General features: G+C 37.7%; 1 protein-coding gene across 1 annotated transcript in view; it reads left to right on the top strand.

Annotated features, from left to right (window-relative positions):
* Window positions 1-19,713, top strand: part of myt1lb (myelin transcription factor 1-like, b) — a 348,050-nt gene that overhangs the window by 110,213 nt on the left and 218,124 nt on the right. Inside the window, exon 3 of the mRNA XM_062041789.1 lies at window positions 19,653-19,698. Within this exon, the coding sequence (XP_061897773.1) occupies window positions 19,653-19,698 (46 nt within the window). The remainder of the gene's footprint in view (window positions 1-19,652; window positions 19,699-19,713) is intronic.

Here is a 19,713-nt window from a genome sequence, read left to right as displayed (position 1 = left end):
TCGCCAGCACGAACAACAGAAACAGAAAAGCCTATATAGTGACATGAAAAGTGAAAACAGGTGCGTGACTAACTGTGAACAGGTGCATGACATGACTGTGAAAACGTGAGACAGGTGTGTGTGAGTCCAAACGTGGAACAGGTGAAACTAATGGTTGCTATGGTGACAAACAAAACCAGGAAGTGAAACCAGGAACTAAGGAAGTGTCCAAAAAACAAAACAGCACATGGCCAAACAAAAACATGAACACAGACATGACAAAACTGCTCAAATGTTTAAGGTAACTTTTTTTTAAACAAATGTAACTGTCATAATACACTCGTACCACAGCTGACGAGCTTAATTGGTTCAGTGACGGAGCTCTTTACTCAAAACACTTGTGTCTCCAATCAATGACTCACATTGACATTAATTGAAAACAATTTAATTGGTGCTTGCCCCTCCCAAAAAACACCACAATTTTAACATGTAACATGCCTTTTGAAAAGAAAAAAAAACTATTAGACAACAAATATTGTATAGAATAATACAATGGAAAGTACTACTGACATCTACAGTACTTGGAGAGTGAACCTCTACGGTATCTCCTTTAAGCTGCTTCTCTGTCAAACACAAAATCAGCAGCTTTTCCATATTTCCATGGATAAATGTCTACCGTTTAGATATTATTTTAACATTCTTGACTGGTGTTGGACTCGTTTTGTAAAGTCGGCTACATACTCATGTTTTTTATGATTTATTTCTTGAATTCGATGAATATCATTCCCTTCTTCTAAGCACTGTCCTTCACTCTCACTTTCTTCTGTCCTATTGTTTGAAAAACAATAATGTCAAACTCTAGCTTTAAGCTAACGCTAACGAGTTAGACCAGATGTTTTGATCGGATCTTACGGGGTTCTCTTTGACATTTGCAGGGATGCTTGTAACTCAAATTTTTGCTCATAACTTCAAGCATAACAATTGGCCAAAAGACAGATTTTATCTCAAAACATTCTTAAGTAAGGGCACTCTTAAGCTGAGGTTCCACTGTAGCAGTAAAAATAAATCAACTGACTAAAAAATAACTCTTAACCATTGCCACCCTATTGTGGTGGAATTTCTGACCTTTGTGCCATATTTTGTGTCTGTCAAAGTCCGTAAAGAGAGCGAGGTCGAAAAGCATTAAGGAGGACACGACAGTAGTGGAATTTCTGCTCCTTTCTCTTTTTTCTATTCTGTACCATTGGAAGAGCATATGTGGGTTAGAGTTGAACGTATGGTCGGCCTGACCATTGTACAAAATGTTTTGATTTTTTATTATGGCTAAGGGATTCAAGGATGTTGCAGGATAAACAGGTCCAAAACAACTGGACCTTGACACACGAGGGAAACACATAAATAACCAAGTAGACCAAGTCTAGGCATGATTCGCATGATTCTCGATTCATCCAACGTCTGTTTGCTTGGCAATTCAATCCAACCTTGTACCATTTGATTATGGGTAAATAAAAGTTTTTTACTAAATTCACTTTTGTTGCTGTTTAAGATTCGGACATTCCACCACACTATTCTTGGTTTAGGCTTGTACCTAGCAGCCAGGACAGACGCATGCCCCGCCTACTTGAATCACAATGACTTCCATTTTTTTTTCGATTTTACCATCACTGGCACCCTTCTGTGATGGCATCACAAAACCAGAAAAAAAAGAACAAGTTAATCCTTTAGATCAGAGGTGTCAAACCTTTTTTCCATTGAGGCCCGCGTACTGATAAATCAAAGAATTAAGGAGACATTTTGATATTTAAATTTTCGTAACCATTACAGCTTTGTGTTATTAGCATGAACATTATAACATTATACCTGTTTGCTCTTTTTTTCTTGTAACAATATTTTTTTTTTTTAAGTTCCGTGTGCTGTTAAAAAATTAGCCGTGGGCCGCAAATGGCCTTCGGCCCGCACTTTGGACGCTGCTCACCCGAGAGAGGATGTGCAATGTCATACATGACAGCGGTTTGGCTTTTTGTGCAACTTTAAAGACGTGTTGTTCCCGAAAATGTGTGTCATATTGTGAACTGTACAACCTCAGGAATGTTCCACTTGCGAGGTTTCGCATTTATATAAGCCCTAATCCACTTGCAGAGGAACATATCACAAGCACAGATGCTGGTTTAGTACCAGATAATAAGTTGGTCTGATGACATTCTGATCACAGCTCTTCATGCTGTCACACGCCAAGGCCGCTTTTCCACACTTGTTATAAATTCCTCACCATGGATTTCTGTCTCCATCTTCCTTGGTTCGTTCTCTTTGGCTCTTTGCTCTCTCTCTCTCTTTCTCAGTGCCCGCTCAGACGTGCAGATCTCCACAGCCTTTCACACTAATTCACATGCACTTAGCATCGGGTTGGCACACGTTTTCTGTCACTAGATGATGCATGGCATAGCTATTTGCAGAGAAAGTCGATAATGCCGGCGCAGGTTTGGTGGCTCTGTAATGCTGCACTGCATGGAATACCAATGTGTGAGAGCGACTTTGTGTGTGAGTGTGCAGCTGAGGGCGGGGTTGCTTGCCATACGTGTAAAACACATTCTCCCAAAACTTGAAGGTGAAACAAAGAGACGCTGATAACTGTGTGACATGTTTTGACAGATGCCTTCTCAGCCCCAATCCCCATCATTAGCAAAATTCAAAGCACTCACAAACACATAAACAGGATGTCAGTCCTGCATTAAGTCTGTTTTCTTACCGTTGGTTCATATAGAATACTATTATATATATAATATTTTTTTATCGATTTATTTATTTTGTTTTCGTTTTGGTAACACTTTAGTATGGGGAATACATATTCACCATTAATTAGTTGCTTATTAACATGTAAATTAGTAACATATTGGCTCTTAATTAGTCATTATTACGCACTTATTAGGGCCTTATTCTTCAACCAGTAAGCCATTAACTAAAAGTTAACTAACCCTAACCCTAACCCTTTATTGCTTATTAGTAACCCTAACCCTAACCTCAACCCTAAACCTAACCCTAACCCTTATATGTTCCCCTAGTGTCCAAATAACTCTGAATTAAGTCTCTGTTACTTTAATAAGCAACTAATTAATGGTGTATATGTTCCCCATACTAAAGTGTTACCTTAGTTTTTTGTATTTTGCCCATTTCATTTTATGTATATTTTGGGTTTGCTTGGTTTTTGGTGATTTTATGAAATTGTTATTACAGTTTTTTTCCATTTGCACAATTTTACTAACTGTGTGTCTTTTTTCAAAAGGATTTACACACTTTTCCAAACACAATTTTACATTTTCTTAATTCCTAGATTACTTACAAAATGACACACTTCGGTCAAAACATATGCCCATTCATCAAAATAAAGCAAGCATTTGTAAAAATGTTTTATTGTCATCTCACTCACACGGACTTCAAATGATAAGACTTACCCAGAACAGTGATAAATACAAAACACATTTGTAAAAACCCCTATTTTACTATAAGAAATCACATGTTTGGGGCATTTTGCTCTACCTTTTTAGCATATGTGATGAATGATTACTGTAACTTGACAAAATATATTAGCAAATACATAGCAATCACCATTGTTTACTTTGAAGTGGGCCTATACGTAAGGACCTAAAGAGAAAGAAACATATCCTGTAATCTTTTCAAGTAGAGCTCAACAATGATGCTGCAAACTAAAAATATTTATTTTTACCACAGTCGGGTAAAGTAACGTATCACAGTGGTCAACAATGACATGCAGTATAAATTAAAATCTGAGACAAATTAAGCAAAAAAATCTGGAGATAAATAAAAATGACAGCATAGAGCAGTGGTTCTCAAATGGGGGTACGTGTACCCCTGGGGGTACTTGAAGGTATGCCAAGGGGTACGTGAGATTTTTTATAAATATTTTAAAAATAGCAACAATTCAAAAATCCTTTATAAATATATTTATTGAATAATACTTCAACAAAATATGAATGTAAGTTCATAAACTGAACATCAAATCAAGTAGGCTATTCCATTCATTACCATAAACCCAGAGTTTCCACCATGCCATGATGGTTTGACCCTCACTAAAATGTCTGTCAAAAAGGACTGTGAAAAGATGCAATATTCAGTGTTGACAGCTAGATTGTTCCATAAATATTGGTTTTAAAGATTTCTTTTTTTGTAAAGAAATTTTTAGAATTAAGTTCATGAATCCAGATGGATCTCTGTTACTTTAAGTTGATGATTACTTCTATGTGTAGAAATCTTTATTTATAATTGAATCACTTGTTTATTTTTCAACAAGTTTTTAGTTATTTTTATATCTTTTTTTCCAAATAGTTCCAAGAAAGACCAATATTTTGCACTGTTATACAATTTAATAAATCAGAAACTGATGACAGTGCTGTATTTTACTTCTTTATCTCTTTTTTTCAACCAAAAATGCTTTGCTCCGATTAGGGGGTACTTGAATTAAAAAAATGTTCACAGGGGGTACATCGCTGAAAAAAGGTTGAGAACCACTGGCATAGAGTATAGGCTACATGTGCAGACTTAGGCAACAACAACTCTATGAAAGAACATACTCAAAAGCCTCAGTTATTGATTCTAATCATCCGCTGCCCGTCTAGCTGGATCAGGCCATAATATCTCATCCATATCACATGTGCAAGATGGGAATGTGTGTGTAAAGCATCGTGTGTAATATTTCGCAAAAACTGTGAAGCGGAGTCTATGCCTAATATTAGGCAAATTTGCACAGTGATTTTGCTTACTGTGTGTAGACGTTTGATAACTGTGTGAAAATGTAAAATTCAGTGTGTAAGCAATTGGAAAAAACTGTAATGTTGTCAGTGTTCCTTAACGTTAACCTCAAAAAGCACATGATTTAAAGAAACATTAACTGTATCGAAGTTGTACTCGTTTTATACCACACAGACTTAAAAGTAGACACAAGGTTGCAATAAAAGCATATACTCAGAGCTCTTTGACAAATGACTCTACTGGTTTAATAAAATACAACTATTAATAATGATGACAATAGAAATTAATTATAATTACAGAGAGAAACAGAACCAGTAGATAATGACATATTGTTGTAACATTCTAGAGATTTGAGCAAAAAAAGTAGAAAAACAATTATTGAGGATTTTTCGTCCTGGTGGGGCTTAAAGGGGAACTGCACTTTTTTTATTAAATGTTTCCTTACATTTTCAATACTTAAGTGAGACAAGAACAAATATGTCTTTCTTTTTTTATGCATTGTTATTGGTTAGGTGTCTAACAATGACGCTAATTGGAGTAATCGATTACGCCCATAAAGCCCTCCAAAAAAATGTCCAAAATCTGCCAACAATACCCCATTTACATGTCATCACCTGCATATTAACCAAGTATTAGCAATATTGTTATTATAAGTGCTACCACAGATAAACTAGATAACCCCCCCCCTAGAGGGGGGGGGGTTACCCACATATGCGGTCCTCTCCAAGGTTTCTCATAGTCATTCACCGACGTCCCACTGGGGTGAGTTTTTCCTTGCCCGTATGTGGGCTCTGTACCGAGGATGTCGTTGTGGCTTGTACAGCCCTTTGAGACACTTGTGATTTAGGGCTATATAAATAAACATTGATTGATTGATTGATAAACTACCTTTAGAGGCACCCTGATCACAACTAGCTTATGCAGCTATGACATACTGAGCTGCCGCATCGCCTCTGAGTTGGTAAAATTTAGTTCTCGATTATAAATCATGCCTCTCACTTGTATAGTAGAAGGTTGTGGCCATAAACCAAGAAGAAACTAAGTCCCGCAGAGTTCGCAGAAAAGACACAAAAAGAAGTTTGGTTGAGCCCAGCTTTTTTTTTCCTTACCTGTGTGAGAATTATGATGATCTTGATCTAAATAGGAAGATATAAACATCCCATCAGTCGGCATCCCAGTGAGGGCAGACGTTGTACAGTAAGTGAATGTTTTATTATATTCATCGTTTGTATTTATAGTCTAGCACTTAGTAATAGTGCTACTAGCTGGATCTGCTTATCACTTAGCTTCTAAAACGTGTAGATCATCCTCATATTCAGGCTCAACAATTGGTGGTTCTGTTTCATCATTCAGTAATATTAGTAGTAGTTGTTTTTGGCTCTCAAGAAGTCTGTCATGATTTGTTGTTTTTGTTGTTGTTGAAGGAAATAGCTAATGTCGTGATGCGTCTGTGAAAGTAATAAGCCGTCGTAGGCTAAATATGACCAAAATATGGAAATATTACATGTTATTATGAATGTGCCTGTTACTACATTACATATATTCTTACAGTGTTTATATAAAACGTTGATTGAGGTTTTTATTTTTTTTTAGTGCGCTTTATAGGTGGAATAATCAATCAATCAATCAATCAATCAATGTTTATTTATATAGCCCTAAATCACAAGTGTGTCAAAGAGCTGTACAAGCCACAACGACATCCTCGGTACAGAGCCCACATACGGGCAAGGAAAACTCACCCCAGTGGGACGTCAATGTGAATGACTATGAGAAACCTTGGAGAGGACCGCATATGTGGGTAACCCCCCCCCCCCCAGGGGAGACCGAAAGCAATGGATGTCGAGTGGGTCTGACATAATATTGTGAAAGTCCAACACATCAGCGAAAGTCCAGTCCATAGTGGGGCCAGCAGGAACCATCCCGAGTGGAGACGGGTCAGCAGCGTAGAGATGTCCCCATCTGATGGACAGGCTAGCGGTCCACCCCGGGTTGGGAGCAGAGTAGAAAAGAAAAGAAAAGAAACGGCAGATCAACTGGTCTAAAAAGGGAGTCTATTTAAAGGCTAGAGTATACAAATGAGTTTTAAGATGAGACTTAAATGCTTCTACTGAGGTAGCATCTGTAACTTTTACTGGGAGGGCATTCCATAGTATTGGAGCCCGAATAGAAAACGCTCTATAGCCCGCACACTTTTTTTGGGCTCTGGGAATCACTAATAAGCCGGAGTTCTTTGAAAGCAGATTTCTTGCCGGGACATATGGTACAATACAATCGTCAAGATAGGCAGGAGCTTGACCGTGTAGTATTTTATACGTAAGTAGTTATACCTTAAAGTCGCATCTTAGGTGCACAGGAAGCCAGTACAGGTGAGCCAGTATAGGCGTAATATGATCAAACTTTCTTGTTTTTGTCAAAAGTCTAGCAGCCGCATTTTGTACCAACTGTAATCTTTTAATGCTAGACATAGGGAGGCCCGAAAACAAAACGTTACAGTAATCGAGACGAGATGTAACGAACGCATGGATAATGATCTCAGCATCACTTGTGGACAAAATGGAACGAATTTTAGCGATATTACGGAGATAAATAAATAAATAAATAAATAATAAAAAATAAATAAATAAATAAATAAATAAATAAATAAATAAATAAAGCGAATCCCCTCGATATAACGTGGCCCGATACAACTCGACATTCTCTAAAACGCGATTGTGCCGTCGACTCAGAATTTTCGCTCGTTTTTTTTGCCAACAGAGTCAATCGCATTGTTTTTCACTTAATTAACGACCGATGCCTCGCAGTCATGTCCTGTGTTGGTTTACTTACTTCATTGCTACACTTACACTTTCTTGTTCTAAGTAAAATATTGTCAAACTGTGGTATGTGTACCATTAGTGGTATGTGGGCTCCATCTAGTGGTACGCCAAACAATTGCTTGATTAAAGAACTATTTTGTTTTCCTCTATTCAAACTGTGTGTATTGTTATAGTGGTAAACAATAATAAATATACTTGTAAAATAAAACCTCTGTCTTGTTTTAATGAATACTTAGGCCTACTATGCTATTGTATTTTAATGTTGGTCATTATGGTGGTACTTGGAGAACAACGTTTTTTCTGAGGAAGTACTTAATGAAAAAAGTTTGACAACCACTGCATTAGGCTAACGCCCTGTATGTTGTGTGCCTCGTACTGGAATTAAACAAGCATTCTTACATGCAAGCTGCTTCCTGCCGTCCTTTGCATCCTGGGAGACACGAACTTCGCAGACATGCAACCAGATTTGTGACACTTATAGTAATTCTTTACGAAAGTCTCCATAAAGGAATTTACAAAAATAACGAAAAGAAAATTACTAAATATCGATCCAGTGATGTCCAAATCTAAATAAATGATAAATGGGTTATACTTGTATAGCGCTTTTCTACCTTCAAGGTACTCAAAGCGCTTTGACAGTATTTCCACATTCACCCATTCACACACACATACCAGCACCCATCAGGAGCAAGGGTGAAGTGTCTCAGACGTGACTAGAATGGTAGAAGGTGGGAATTGAACCCCAGTAACCAGCAACCCTCCGATTGCTGGCACGGCCAATCTACCAACTTCGCCACGCCGTCCCCAATGTTGGATAATGCCTTCCCCATTCTGTGACATGGGAGCACAATCCACCATGCATGTCACATCATGTGGGGGCACTATCCACTAAGCAGGTTTGGGGAGCCGAACTACAGCGCGTAACTTTTTCCAAAAGAAAAGCGTAAAAAATAAGAATTTGTATATAACACAATCTCAGAAATAACGCGATTAATATTTCAATGACCCCAATGACCGCGTAATATACAATTTTTTAGTGTACCTTCATTGTTAGCTGACTTTTGCTCATGTTTATTTACGAGTTTGAATGCATTTTAAAAAAAGAAAAACATATGGGTGCTTGTCCCACATAAGGATTGTGAGTAAAAATGGTGCAGTTGTTACGGCTCAGACCCCTGCCGTCTGTGCGCACCTCGGGACACGCCCACGGGTGCGCACATCCAGGGACGCGCCGCGCGCATCTCCGCCCTGCAGCAGCCACCAGCTGCAAACACTCACCGGCTATCTGCACACCTGATCCTGATGAGGGCGTGCCGGATAAAGGCAGGGTGGACCCAAGGATCGGCGCGGGAACTTAGTTTTCTCATGGTGAACCGTAAGCGAAGCTTTAGCTCTCTCTCCTTGTTCCCTCTCCGTGCCTTGACCCCCTGTCTTCTCCCGTGTCCCCGCAGTACCCTCCGTCGCCTGGACAGTGAGCTGTGCGTCTCACATTTCCCCGGATCTCCCTCTGGACACTGACTGCCTCCCTCGATCCTTGACTTCCCTCGCTTGGCTCCCCTCTACCCCTGGACTTCCTCATCTCTGTTCAACACTTGGTAACACACACACTTCAGCTAACTACACACATAGTCTTACACCACACACTCTTGTATTCTAGTTCACACTCCATTTCCTTAGTTTAGTTGTATTGTGTATTATTATTATATATATATCTATATTGTCTATATATATAATAAATATTTGTATATACTGCCCCCTGGTGTATGTTTTCCGTCACCTCCCCTAGTAAACCATTACAGCAGTTCCACTTTAACTGCAATGAAATGATGTATGCCCCAGATGGTTAAGCTTCATTTTCATGACATAATCCAAAATGGTACAATGAATATTCGCAATTTTTCTTTGTCTGAATTAATAAGTGGGTACAAAGTTTTATTGTTCAATTAATTTTTTAAATGTATCTTCTTAATAAGTGAAAAAGTCATTTTTTCCTTAAAAAATAATTAAAAAAAGAGATTTTTGACAAATTTTCAATGAATCATGTTATATTCTAGAGGGAAGTATTTACAGTTATCGGATACTGCCTGATACAATTGCAAGCATTCTACAAGTATTTTATCAAACTTGAATTTGAAATCAAATTGAATATGAATGAAGCTCTATTAATATTGCAAAAATTTATAATACCAATGCTATAGCAAGTCGACAGCACAGTACTTTAATGTTTTCGTTGTACGTATATAATTAGGTTGTGTTGGGCAGAGATGGAATAGGCTCCCTCCTCATCCTAAAATATGCAGGCCAGCCTTCATTCTCCCCAGCGGAGCAGGCAGAGCGATAAAAAACAAAACAGAACATGTAAGCTGCTCCAACGCGGTTAGCCAGAGAGACAAGCACGTTTCCAGGCTCCAACTCTCACGAGGAGGCTCGAGGACGACAACAGAAGTCGACACGACTTCTGCTGCTGACGTGATTGTTACTGCTGTTTTACCCAGATAATGCGTTTGCTCCCTGTTGACGCTGCAGTGTTCTCCGTTGACGCATGCTGTGTTTAAAACTGTGCTCGCCGAGTGTCTTAACAACTTCAGATAATGCGCACGTTTGTTCAAACATTTCAATTAATCTGATTTTGAACTTGCACAAACAAGATTAATTAGTTTTTTCCCAAGTAGGAGCATTATTTCCATGATGTATATAAAGTAGGAAAGAGTAAATTACTGAACCATTACACAAATTGCCAAAAGCACTGTATATGTGAGCATGAAAAGTAGTGGTAACAAACAAAAACATATATTTACTCTATGTTAAGATGTCACATAAAGATTTAAAAGTTTTACATATCAACCACAATTTATTTGATAAATAACTTAATTTTGAAGCCGAAGACACAGAGAGTAACAAGCGGTAGGAAATGGATTAGAAGGGACATATTAAAACAAATAATAATGAAAAAAAAATATATATATATATATATATATATATATATTTTTTTTTTATTTTTTTTTTTTTTTTTTTTTAACTTGGTACTTCTCGCGGGCCGGATTTTGAATGCCGGTGGGCCGTGTCCGGCCCGCAGGCCGTAGTTTGGGGACCCCTGCTCTATGCTGTTTGAACTTCTGCACATCCACCAGCAGAAAGTTGGGCCAATGTCACCGTCCTAACTTTTAAACATAAAGGCTGCACAGTCGGGAAGGATGTTCTAGCCGGGCAGTTGCTCATCATCATCTGTCATTTGTCCAAAGACATATTTATACTCTCATCTTCCCGCTCCAAAAAAAAAAGACTTAAGGTCATTCCATCCCAACTTAACTGCTAATATTTACAAGGTATCCTTGCATTTCATCATTTTATTTTCCTCCTGTTGAAACATTTATGGGCATTCATAAAGAAACAGACCATTAAGATTGAAGGGCTCGACAGTGGCCTAAGTGTAGTATTAATAAATCATGTTTAATAAAAAGAGACATCCAAACAGGGTCACGGCCCCTGTTATCTTCTAAACCCAGCCGGCATGAATATTTAGGGACATCTAAAAATACCTGTTCAGAGGTGTTTAGGCCCCTAAAGAATTAATGTGTTGTTGGCAAGGGAGGAGACCTTCATCCTGAGACACAAATCTAACCTGCAGCCAACTTACTTGAGAATCAATCATATGCTGACTTGCATGTGAATATACGGTGCCAGTAGGAAGTTGGCACACACTATCCCATGTTGTTGAAGATAAAGGTGTGCCAAACTTTTGATTGGTACTTCAGTGAATACAATGTTTGAGGTGCGATAAATGAAAAGCATGATGATAACAGATGAATGGAGACTTTGACGACTGTCAGATGCATATGAACAGATAATGGATGGAATGGTTGATGAAAGCTTAGAGACAAATTGATGTATTTGGGATAGATTCATGAGGAATCGATTTGACAGATGAATGAGGGATGAATGACAAATGTAGTAAAGGGATTGATTAGAAATAATTTAGATGATGAATTGATTGCTTGTATTGAACACAAGGATCTACTGTAATGATGCACGCATTGATCGATTAAAGCAAATGGATGTAATAGGGTGAATCCTCTGGTCGACCGGGGAACGCTGGGACTGAACTGCTCCAACTCTTGTATCCGATGCATCAACCTCGACAAAACATTGTAAAGCAGGATCAAGGTGCTTAAGAATTGGTGCTTTGTTTAAGCGAAGAAAAGGTGGCCTCGGCATCTGGGGTCCACCGGAAAGGTACCTTAGTGGATGTGAGCCTCGTCAAGGGTTCACCTTTGCTGCTAAAGTTGCGGATGAATCGCCTATCGAAGTTAGCGAAACTCGAGAAACTTTGCAAGTGCTTCCTTGATGTAAGAGATGGCCACTTGACCACTACCTGGATTTTGGTTTAAGATGGCCCTTCTCCACGATGAACCCCAGAAATAACACTGATGGCGAGTGAAATTCGCACTTCTCATCTTTGACGTATAGCCGATTCTCCAATAACCTCTGCAAGACGAGATGGACATTGCGACATGTTCCTGGCGCTTTCTGGAAAAGATAAGAATGTCATTTAGGTACACAAAAACAGAACTGATTGATCATGTCCCTGAGGACATTGTTAATTAGATTTTGGAAAACCACAAGCGTATTAGTGAGGCCAAAAGGCATAACTAAATATTCAAAATGTCCTATAGGGGTGTTAAAACGATCTTCCACTCATCCCCCTCCATAATTCTCACCAGGTGATAAGTATTGCGTAAGTCTAATATAGTGAAAATGGCAGCAGAAGATAATGAAGTAAATTTCGAATCCGTAAGTGGCAAAGAACAGCTTTTCTTCACAGTTATGTCGTTTAAACCACGATAGTCAATACAGGGCCGCAAAGACTTATCAGCCAATGGAGAGGAAGAGGGGCAAATGAGACCCGCCGTGAGAGACAAAAACATATAGTCACCTAATGCGGACTGTTCCGGACATGACACATTAAAGAGTCTTGTCACAGGTAACGATGCCCCCAGGAGAAGTTTAATAGAACAGTCGTGAGGACGATGTGGGGGAAAGGACTGAGCCTGGTTTTTACTAAATACCTGTTTAAGGTGGTGATATTCGGCAGGTACCCCTGACAGATTAATGGTCTCATTATCATGGCTAGGCGTGGCCGTCAAGGGAACAGCAGAACGCAAACAATTAGCGAGGCAAAAGATGCTTCAATTCAAAACGGTGGTCTGATCCCAATCAATACTGGGATTATGACGTTTAGGCCATGGGAGACCGAATACACACACACACATATATATATACATATATAGATATAAATTACACACACACACACATACAGTATGTATATATATATATATATATATATATATATATATATATATATATATATATATATATATATATAAATATATATGGTGGCGACTTGTCCAGGGTGTACCCCGTCTTCCGCCCGAATGCAGCTGAGATAGGCTCCAGCACCCCCCGTGACCCCAAAAGGGACAAGCGGTAGGATGGATAGATATATATATATATATATATATATATATATATATATATATATATATATATATATATATATATATATATATATATATATATATATATATATATATATATATATATATATATATATATATTATATATATATACTGTATATATATATATATATATATATATATATATATACTGTATATATATATATATATATAAATATACACACACATATATATATATATATATACACACATATATATATATATTGTATATATATATACACATATATATATATATATATATATATATATATATATATATATATATATATATATATATATATATATATATATATATATATATATATACATATATATATATATATATATATATATATATATATATATATATATATATATATATATATATATATATATATATATATATATATATATATATATATGTATATATATATATATATATTAGGGCTGCAACAACTAATCGATTAAATCGATTAAAATTGATTATTAAAATAGTTTCCGATTAATTTAGTCATCGATTCGTTGGATCTATGCTATGCGCATGCGCAGAGTTTTTTTTTTTTTTTTTTAAATATATATATATATATATTTTTTTTTTTTTTTTTTTTACTAAACCTTTATTTATAAACTGCAACATTTACAAACAGCTGAGAAACAATAATCAAAATAAGTATGGTGCCAGTATGCTGGTTTTTTTCAATAAAATACTGGACAGCATAGAAATGTAGTTTGTCTCTTTTATCCGATTATTAATCGATTAATCGAAGTAATAATCGACAGATTAATCGATTATCAAATTAATCGTTGGTTGCAGCCCTAATATATGTATATATATATATATATATATATATATATATATATATATATATATATATATATATATATATATATATATATATATATATATATATACACTACCGTTCAAAAGTTTGGACACCCCTTATCTAGACGAATGGCTAAGTCAATGAGTGTGTCAAGGTTAGCAGTTTTTGTCGCCTTGTGAAAAAGGCTGCTTAAAGCAGCGTCAATAAATCCGTTCTCTGCAGCTAGAATACGGAAGTATATGGAGTATGCAGCCACAGAGAGCTTGCCTTGCTTAAAGTCCAGCAGGAGGCTGCCTGCTTATCGACCTTTTAGGGGGTGATCAAAAACCTTCATTATTTCTATAGTAAACAAATGTAGTGGCGTGCGCACAGTAGAATAATTCTTATTAACTGCCATGGCCCAAGCGACAGCTTTGTCTGATAGCAAGTTCATGATAAAAGCTATTTAGCCAGGAATAGTAACCAAGCTGTTGATCAAGTACTAACAAGCACTGATGAAGAAACTGTTCGCAGCAGCCAGACTCACTGGTGGAACGGAGGAATATTGGGCTCCTGGGGAAAGGGAGGAATAGCCGCTGGTGAGGGTGAAAAGGTCCCGTTCCAGACGTGACTCCCTTCCGGGTGACTCACAGTAATGGTTTGATCGACACGCTGAGGGTAACAACATTGGCCAACACCGTCAAGAAGGCGGCCGTCAATTCACACAGCAGCTGGTCGTGATTAACAAGAATCTGTCCAAAACCAGTGAGCTTTACAGGGGTACTTTTCTGCGGGGTCCATGTTGGCCACGCCAACTCAGAGTAAAAATATTAACAGTATTAACAAAAAGCGCACTCAGAATGGAGTGAGGAAAAATAACTAAGGATGTACACAATAGGTGTGAAAAAACAGAAAATGCACACAAAAGGTGTGGAGAGGAAACACCACACAGCAGCACCGGGGCAGAGCCACAGGAAACGAGAAGCGTGAGTGGAGCCAAAGCAGAGGAGATGAACACAACTGGAAGGGTAAACCATCAGGAATCTACTGGCACAGAGTGAATGGACTGAATAGCTTCAGTAATCAGAAGGAAATGAGTATCAGGTGTGTGTGTGTGCAGGTGGCTCCGCCCCGTGACCCAGAAACCAGGCACTGCAACATAAAACAGACAGGTGACAGCAGAGCTACCAGATAATGACAGATCATTTGTTTCACCCTGTCATTTTTGGAAGATGATTCCCCAAGAGCAGCAACACTTGAAATGCATTACTTTTTACATTTCACATGCCAAATCGCACCTGGACAGGGCTGGATGATTTTCATTGTTTTGTGACTACACTACCGATAGGTGTTAGCTTTCTGTGCTCTTCCCACCTGCAATAGTTTTTTTGTTGTTTTTTTTAACATTACAAAATTATCATATTACCTGCACAGTGTCTCCTATCTCTGCATCCTGGGGTCACATTGCAAGCAATGCAGTCAGCTTGTGACAAAAATACTTAGTTGAAAAATAGTTGTGATATGATTATTTGCGTATCATGCAGGTCATATTTAAATGTTTTTATTTGTAGAAATAATTTAATCGCTATGGGAAATTGTAAAAAAAAAATGTATAGTTGTGAGTCTAAAATAAATGTTAGGGTTTTTAATCAATTAATTGTGATTAATTACATTTCATTGTTGTATCTTAATTTGTCAGATGTGGGCTTACTAATATTGGCTCTGAAATTGTCTTTTGGCATAGTAGTGGCTGGCGACATGACTCGCTAAAGTTATTGTCGTACACGCTATAACACATTTTGTATTCGGGTGATACCTGACGCTTGAAGTGCTTCAGGCATAAGCAATGTTCTTGTAATACATTTCAAACACAATGATAATCGTTTCTACAATTACATTAGGGTATTTATTCAATGAACTCAATAAATATTATACTAAACTTAACGCTTTAATGTACTGACTCAGGTCATCATATGCATCAGTACTAAGGCCCCGTTTACACTAAGCCGGATAAGGTTATCCATGGTAAATCACACCTAACCTTATCCGTGTCCACACACAACAATGCCACCGTTTAAAACCCCCGCCCCCCTCCATCCGCCGGCGCAACGGGCATGTCAAAGTCATCTCCAGTGTTGCTTTGTGTGGAAGTTCCTAAATGTAACTTATCTGAACAACATCCAGTGTTGTGGTATTTCAATTGACTGGAATTCAGTGTGCTGTGGGGCCCTATTGTAGTGAATCACACCTGAGCCATCATAAATTAATCAAATCTTTATTAGACACGTAAACAATGTGATAAAGAAAATTTTACATCAATCAATCTAGGGATCTAGATATCTGGTCAGGACACTCCTCACTCTTTTGCCTTCACCTTCATTGTCCATTCGTTTTTGGTGACTTTATATACCCTGGACCTAGACGTTGAGTCGGCGACATACACGGTGGACAATAACTGATACAGTCTGCTTTGCCAGTCCAAAAGCATTCACGCTATCTTTTTTATCATATCCACGGGATTTGTGGATTCTCGTTGTCTCTCCTTCGACAAATGGACAAAGTTTTTCGCTAAGTAGCATCACAGCCGACCCAGCCGGACATTGGAAAGTTCTCTTGCCGCCTGAGAAGTGTTGTATCCCAAATAGCTGCAATCAATTTCTCTGAAGGTATTCATGTGTGATTTCCACAAGCGTCTGTACATGTAGAAGAAGAAGAAACACGGCATGTCTGGATGACTCGCCTCCATATTTCCAGTGGTTAGCTCCGAGCTACGAAACCGCTTTACTATGAAGCTGGCTGTGGGGTGTTCTTTCTGACGTCACTTCCTGTGTGGGCGAGGTCTTTCTGGCGTCACTTCCTCTCCGAACTCACTTTGTAAACGATCAATGAGTCCAAACAAAGCTAAGTGCCGGAGATTCAAGAATTACACGGCTGACTTACCCGTGTAAAAATGTAAACGATAGTTTAGTGTGGCTGAAACGGGGCTTAGGCTAAATATTTATTCAATTAAGGGGTTAAACGATTTAGTGTATACATGGCCTAAGTGACTTGTGCCTGTGTACAGTTGGCTTATTCTAAGATGATTGATTGAATTCTGAAATCTATGACAGGCCTTCTTCTGTATTTCACAGGTTTTACTGTACCTAAACAATATGTACATGATAGTAACCTATTTTTAAATATTTTATTTTTTGTGAAACTTAAACTTTAAACTTAATGATGTGTTACAAACTAAATAAAATAGCATATGTACCTGAAAAAAAGGATGGCCCTTAATATAAAATGACACTCATCTTTTCTGTGGCTGCTCCTGAGTCCTAAGTTTGCACATCAGAGCTTCACAGAAACTTAAAAACTTTGCTGAAAAGTATACATATTGTAAGCAAGCAAACTGTTTTTGGGGGTGAGAGGATTAATCTTTACAGCACTTCAATAGTTTAAAATGTGCTGTGTATTTATTGCTGTATTGTATTATACACTGTTTTACTGCTTTACATGTTGTATACTTACTGTGTGTGCCTTGTGCAGCACTTTGGTCAACCTAGGTTGTTTTGAATCAGGGGTCCCCAAAGTACGGCCCGCGGGCCAGATCCGGCCCCCCACCATCCAAAATCCGGCCCACAGGAAGTCCCAAGTTTAAAAATAAATAAATAAATAAATTTAAAAAAAGTATATATATTTTTTTAAATATTTACTTTCTAATCCATTTTCTACCGCTTGTTACTCTTGGTGTCTCCTAGTCGCTCAGGCAAATCATATTGTCTAATTGTCCCATCGATAACGTGACAATGTTAAATGTTGATGAACATCAATGTTAATTGATGTGAAATGACGGATTATAAAGACAATGTATATATGTATATATACACACATATATACACTACCGTTCAAAAGTTGGGGGTCACATTGAAATGTCCTTATTTTTGAAGGAAAAGCACTGTACTTTTCAATGAAGATAACTTTAAACTAGTCTTGACTTTAAAGAAATACACTCTATACATTGCTAATGTGGTAAATGACTATTGTAGCTGCAAATGTCTGGTTTTTGGTGCAATATCTACATAGGTGTATAGAGGCCCATTTCCAGCAACTATCACTCCAGTGTTCTAATGGTACAATGTGTTTGCTCATTGGCTCAGAAGGCTAATTGATGATTAGAAAACCCTTGTGCAATCATGTTCACATATCTGAAAACAGTTTAGCTCGTTACAGAAGCTACAAAACTGACCTTCCTTTGAGCAGATTGAGTTTCTGGAGCATCACATTTGTGGGGTCAATTAAACGCTCAAAATGGCCAGAAAAAGAGAACTTTCATCTGAAACTCGACAGTCTATTCTTGTTCTTAGAAATGAAGGCTATTCCACAAAATTGTTTGGGTGACCCCAAACTTTTGAACGGTAGTGTATATATATATACACATACACAGCGTGGCCCCCGGCCAAATTTTTTTAACCCAATGCGGCCCCCGGGTCAAAAAGTTTGGGGACCCCTGTTTTAAATGGTCTATAGAAATAATGTTTGACTTGACTTGACCTCCTTTTCAAGATTGTAAAAGACAAAAAAGAATTAAAGACACAACTAATAATGTTTTCTTTATCAGTGAAATAGCAACTGGTAGATGCAATAAAAATGAATATTATTTTTCTTATATGTCATGACCGCTCATGACAGTTGAGCATGTGTTTATTGTTTTCTTGTGTTTTGGTTTGTAGTTACATTCTTAGTTTTTATTCCACTTCCTGATAGTCTTCACTCTCAGCCACTTTACCTCTGTCTGAGTGTTGTTTCCCTCACCTGTTTCCTGATTGGCAATTAGGAAACACACCTGTCTCTTGTTGCCAATTAGGTGGCCAGCATGGTTTTGGTCGGACAGCACTAGTTCAGCAATAGTTAAAAATTACCATAAAGCTGTTTTGTTTGCTAACTAGTAGGGTTGTACGGTTTACTGGTATCAGTATAGTACCGCGATACTAATGAATCATTTTCGGTACAATACCGTCTCTGAAACGTAATTAATTTTCTACCACTTAATAATAATAATGTTGACTAAATAATTGAATGATAAATGACACAATATGTTACTGCATACGTCAGCAGACTAATTAGGAGCCTTTGTTTGTCTACGTACTACTAAAAGACAAGTTGTCTTGTATGTTCACTATTTTATTCAAGCACTTAACTGCAAAAAGAAACATATGTTTAATGTACCCTAAGATTTTTTGTTAAAATTAAGCCAATAATGCAATTTTTTTATGGTCCACTTTATTTGGAAAAGTACCGAAAAGTATAAAAATAATTTTAGTACCAGTACCCCTACCAAAATATTGGTATCGCTACAACACTAACTAGCTAAACAAACTTTGAGCTATTTGTTATTATTGTGTGTAAGTGGGAGGTAGAAAAGTTGTAACTCTCTTATCCGGCACCTCTGAGTCTCTAAAACCCAAATACAGTATAGGATGACCCGTTTTTAAGGGGAAAAAGACAGTGAATCAGGGTTTTTGGTAGGGTGTCATGTACCTCAAGAACCAGTGATTGGGTTTCTCTACTGTTATTAAACAGATTTAGTATAATTTATGGTGCAGGTAGCTGTACAATATAGTTGTTTTTTGTCTGGCGGTCGCACACGTCCCAAATTTCTCATGTTCGACACAGTGCATGGTTGACAAGTGGACAATCGCGCTCGGAACCAGAAAGAACGTACATCTAAATTAAAGATAATATAGTGATGCTGTCTGCAGTCGGCGCTCAACAGCTTGTCTGTGCCTTCTCTGCAGATGGAGGTGGATGCAGACGATAAGTGCCATCGCACACGCTCCAAAGGTACCCGCACTGATA

Source organism: Entelurus aequoreus, linkage group LG03 (genome assembly GCF_033978785.1).
Source record: "Entelurus aequoreus isolate RoL-2023_Sb linkage group LG03, RoL_Eaeq_v1.1, whole genome shotgun sequence".
In the NCBI taxonomy this organism is placed as follows: domain Eukaryota; kingdom Metazoa; phylum Chordata; class Actinopteri; order Syngnathiformes; family Syngnathidae; genus Entelurus; species Entelurus aequoreus.
The sequence above is the reverse complement of the archived record's forward strand: the minus strand, read 5'-3'. Positions and strand labels throughout refer to the sequence as shown.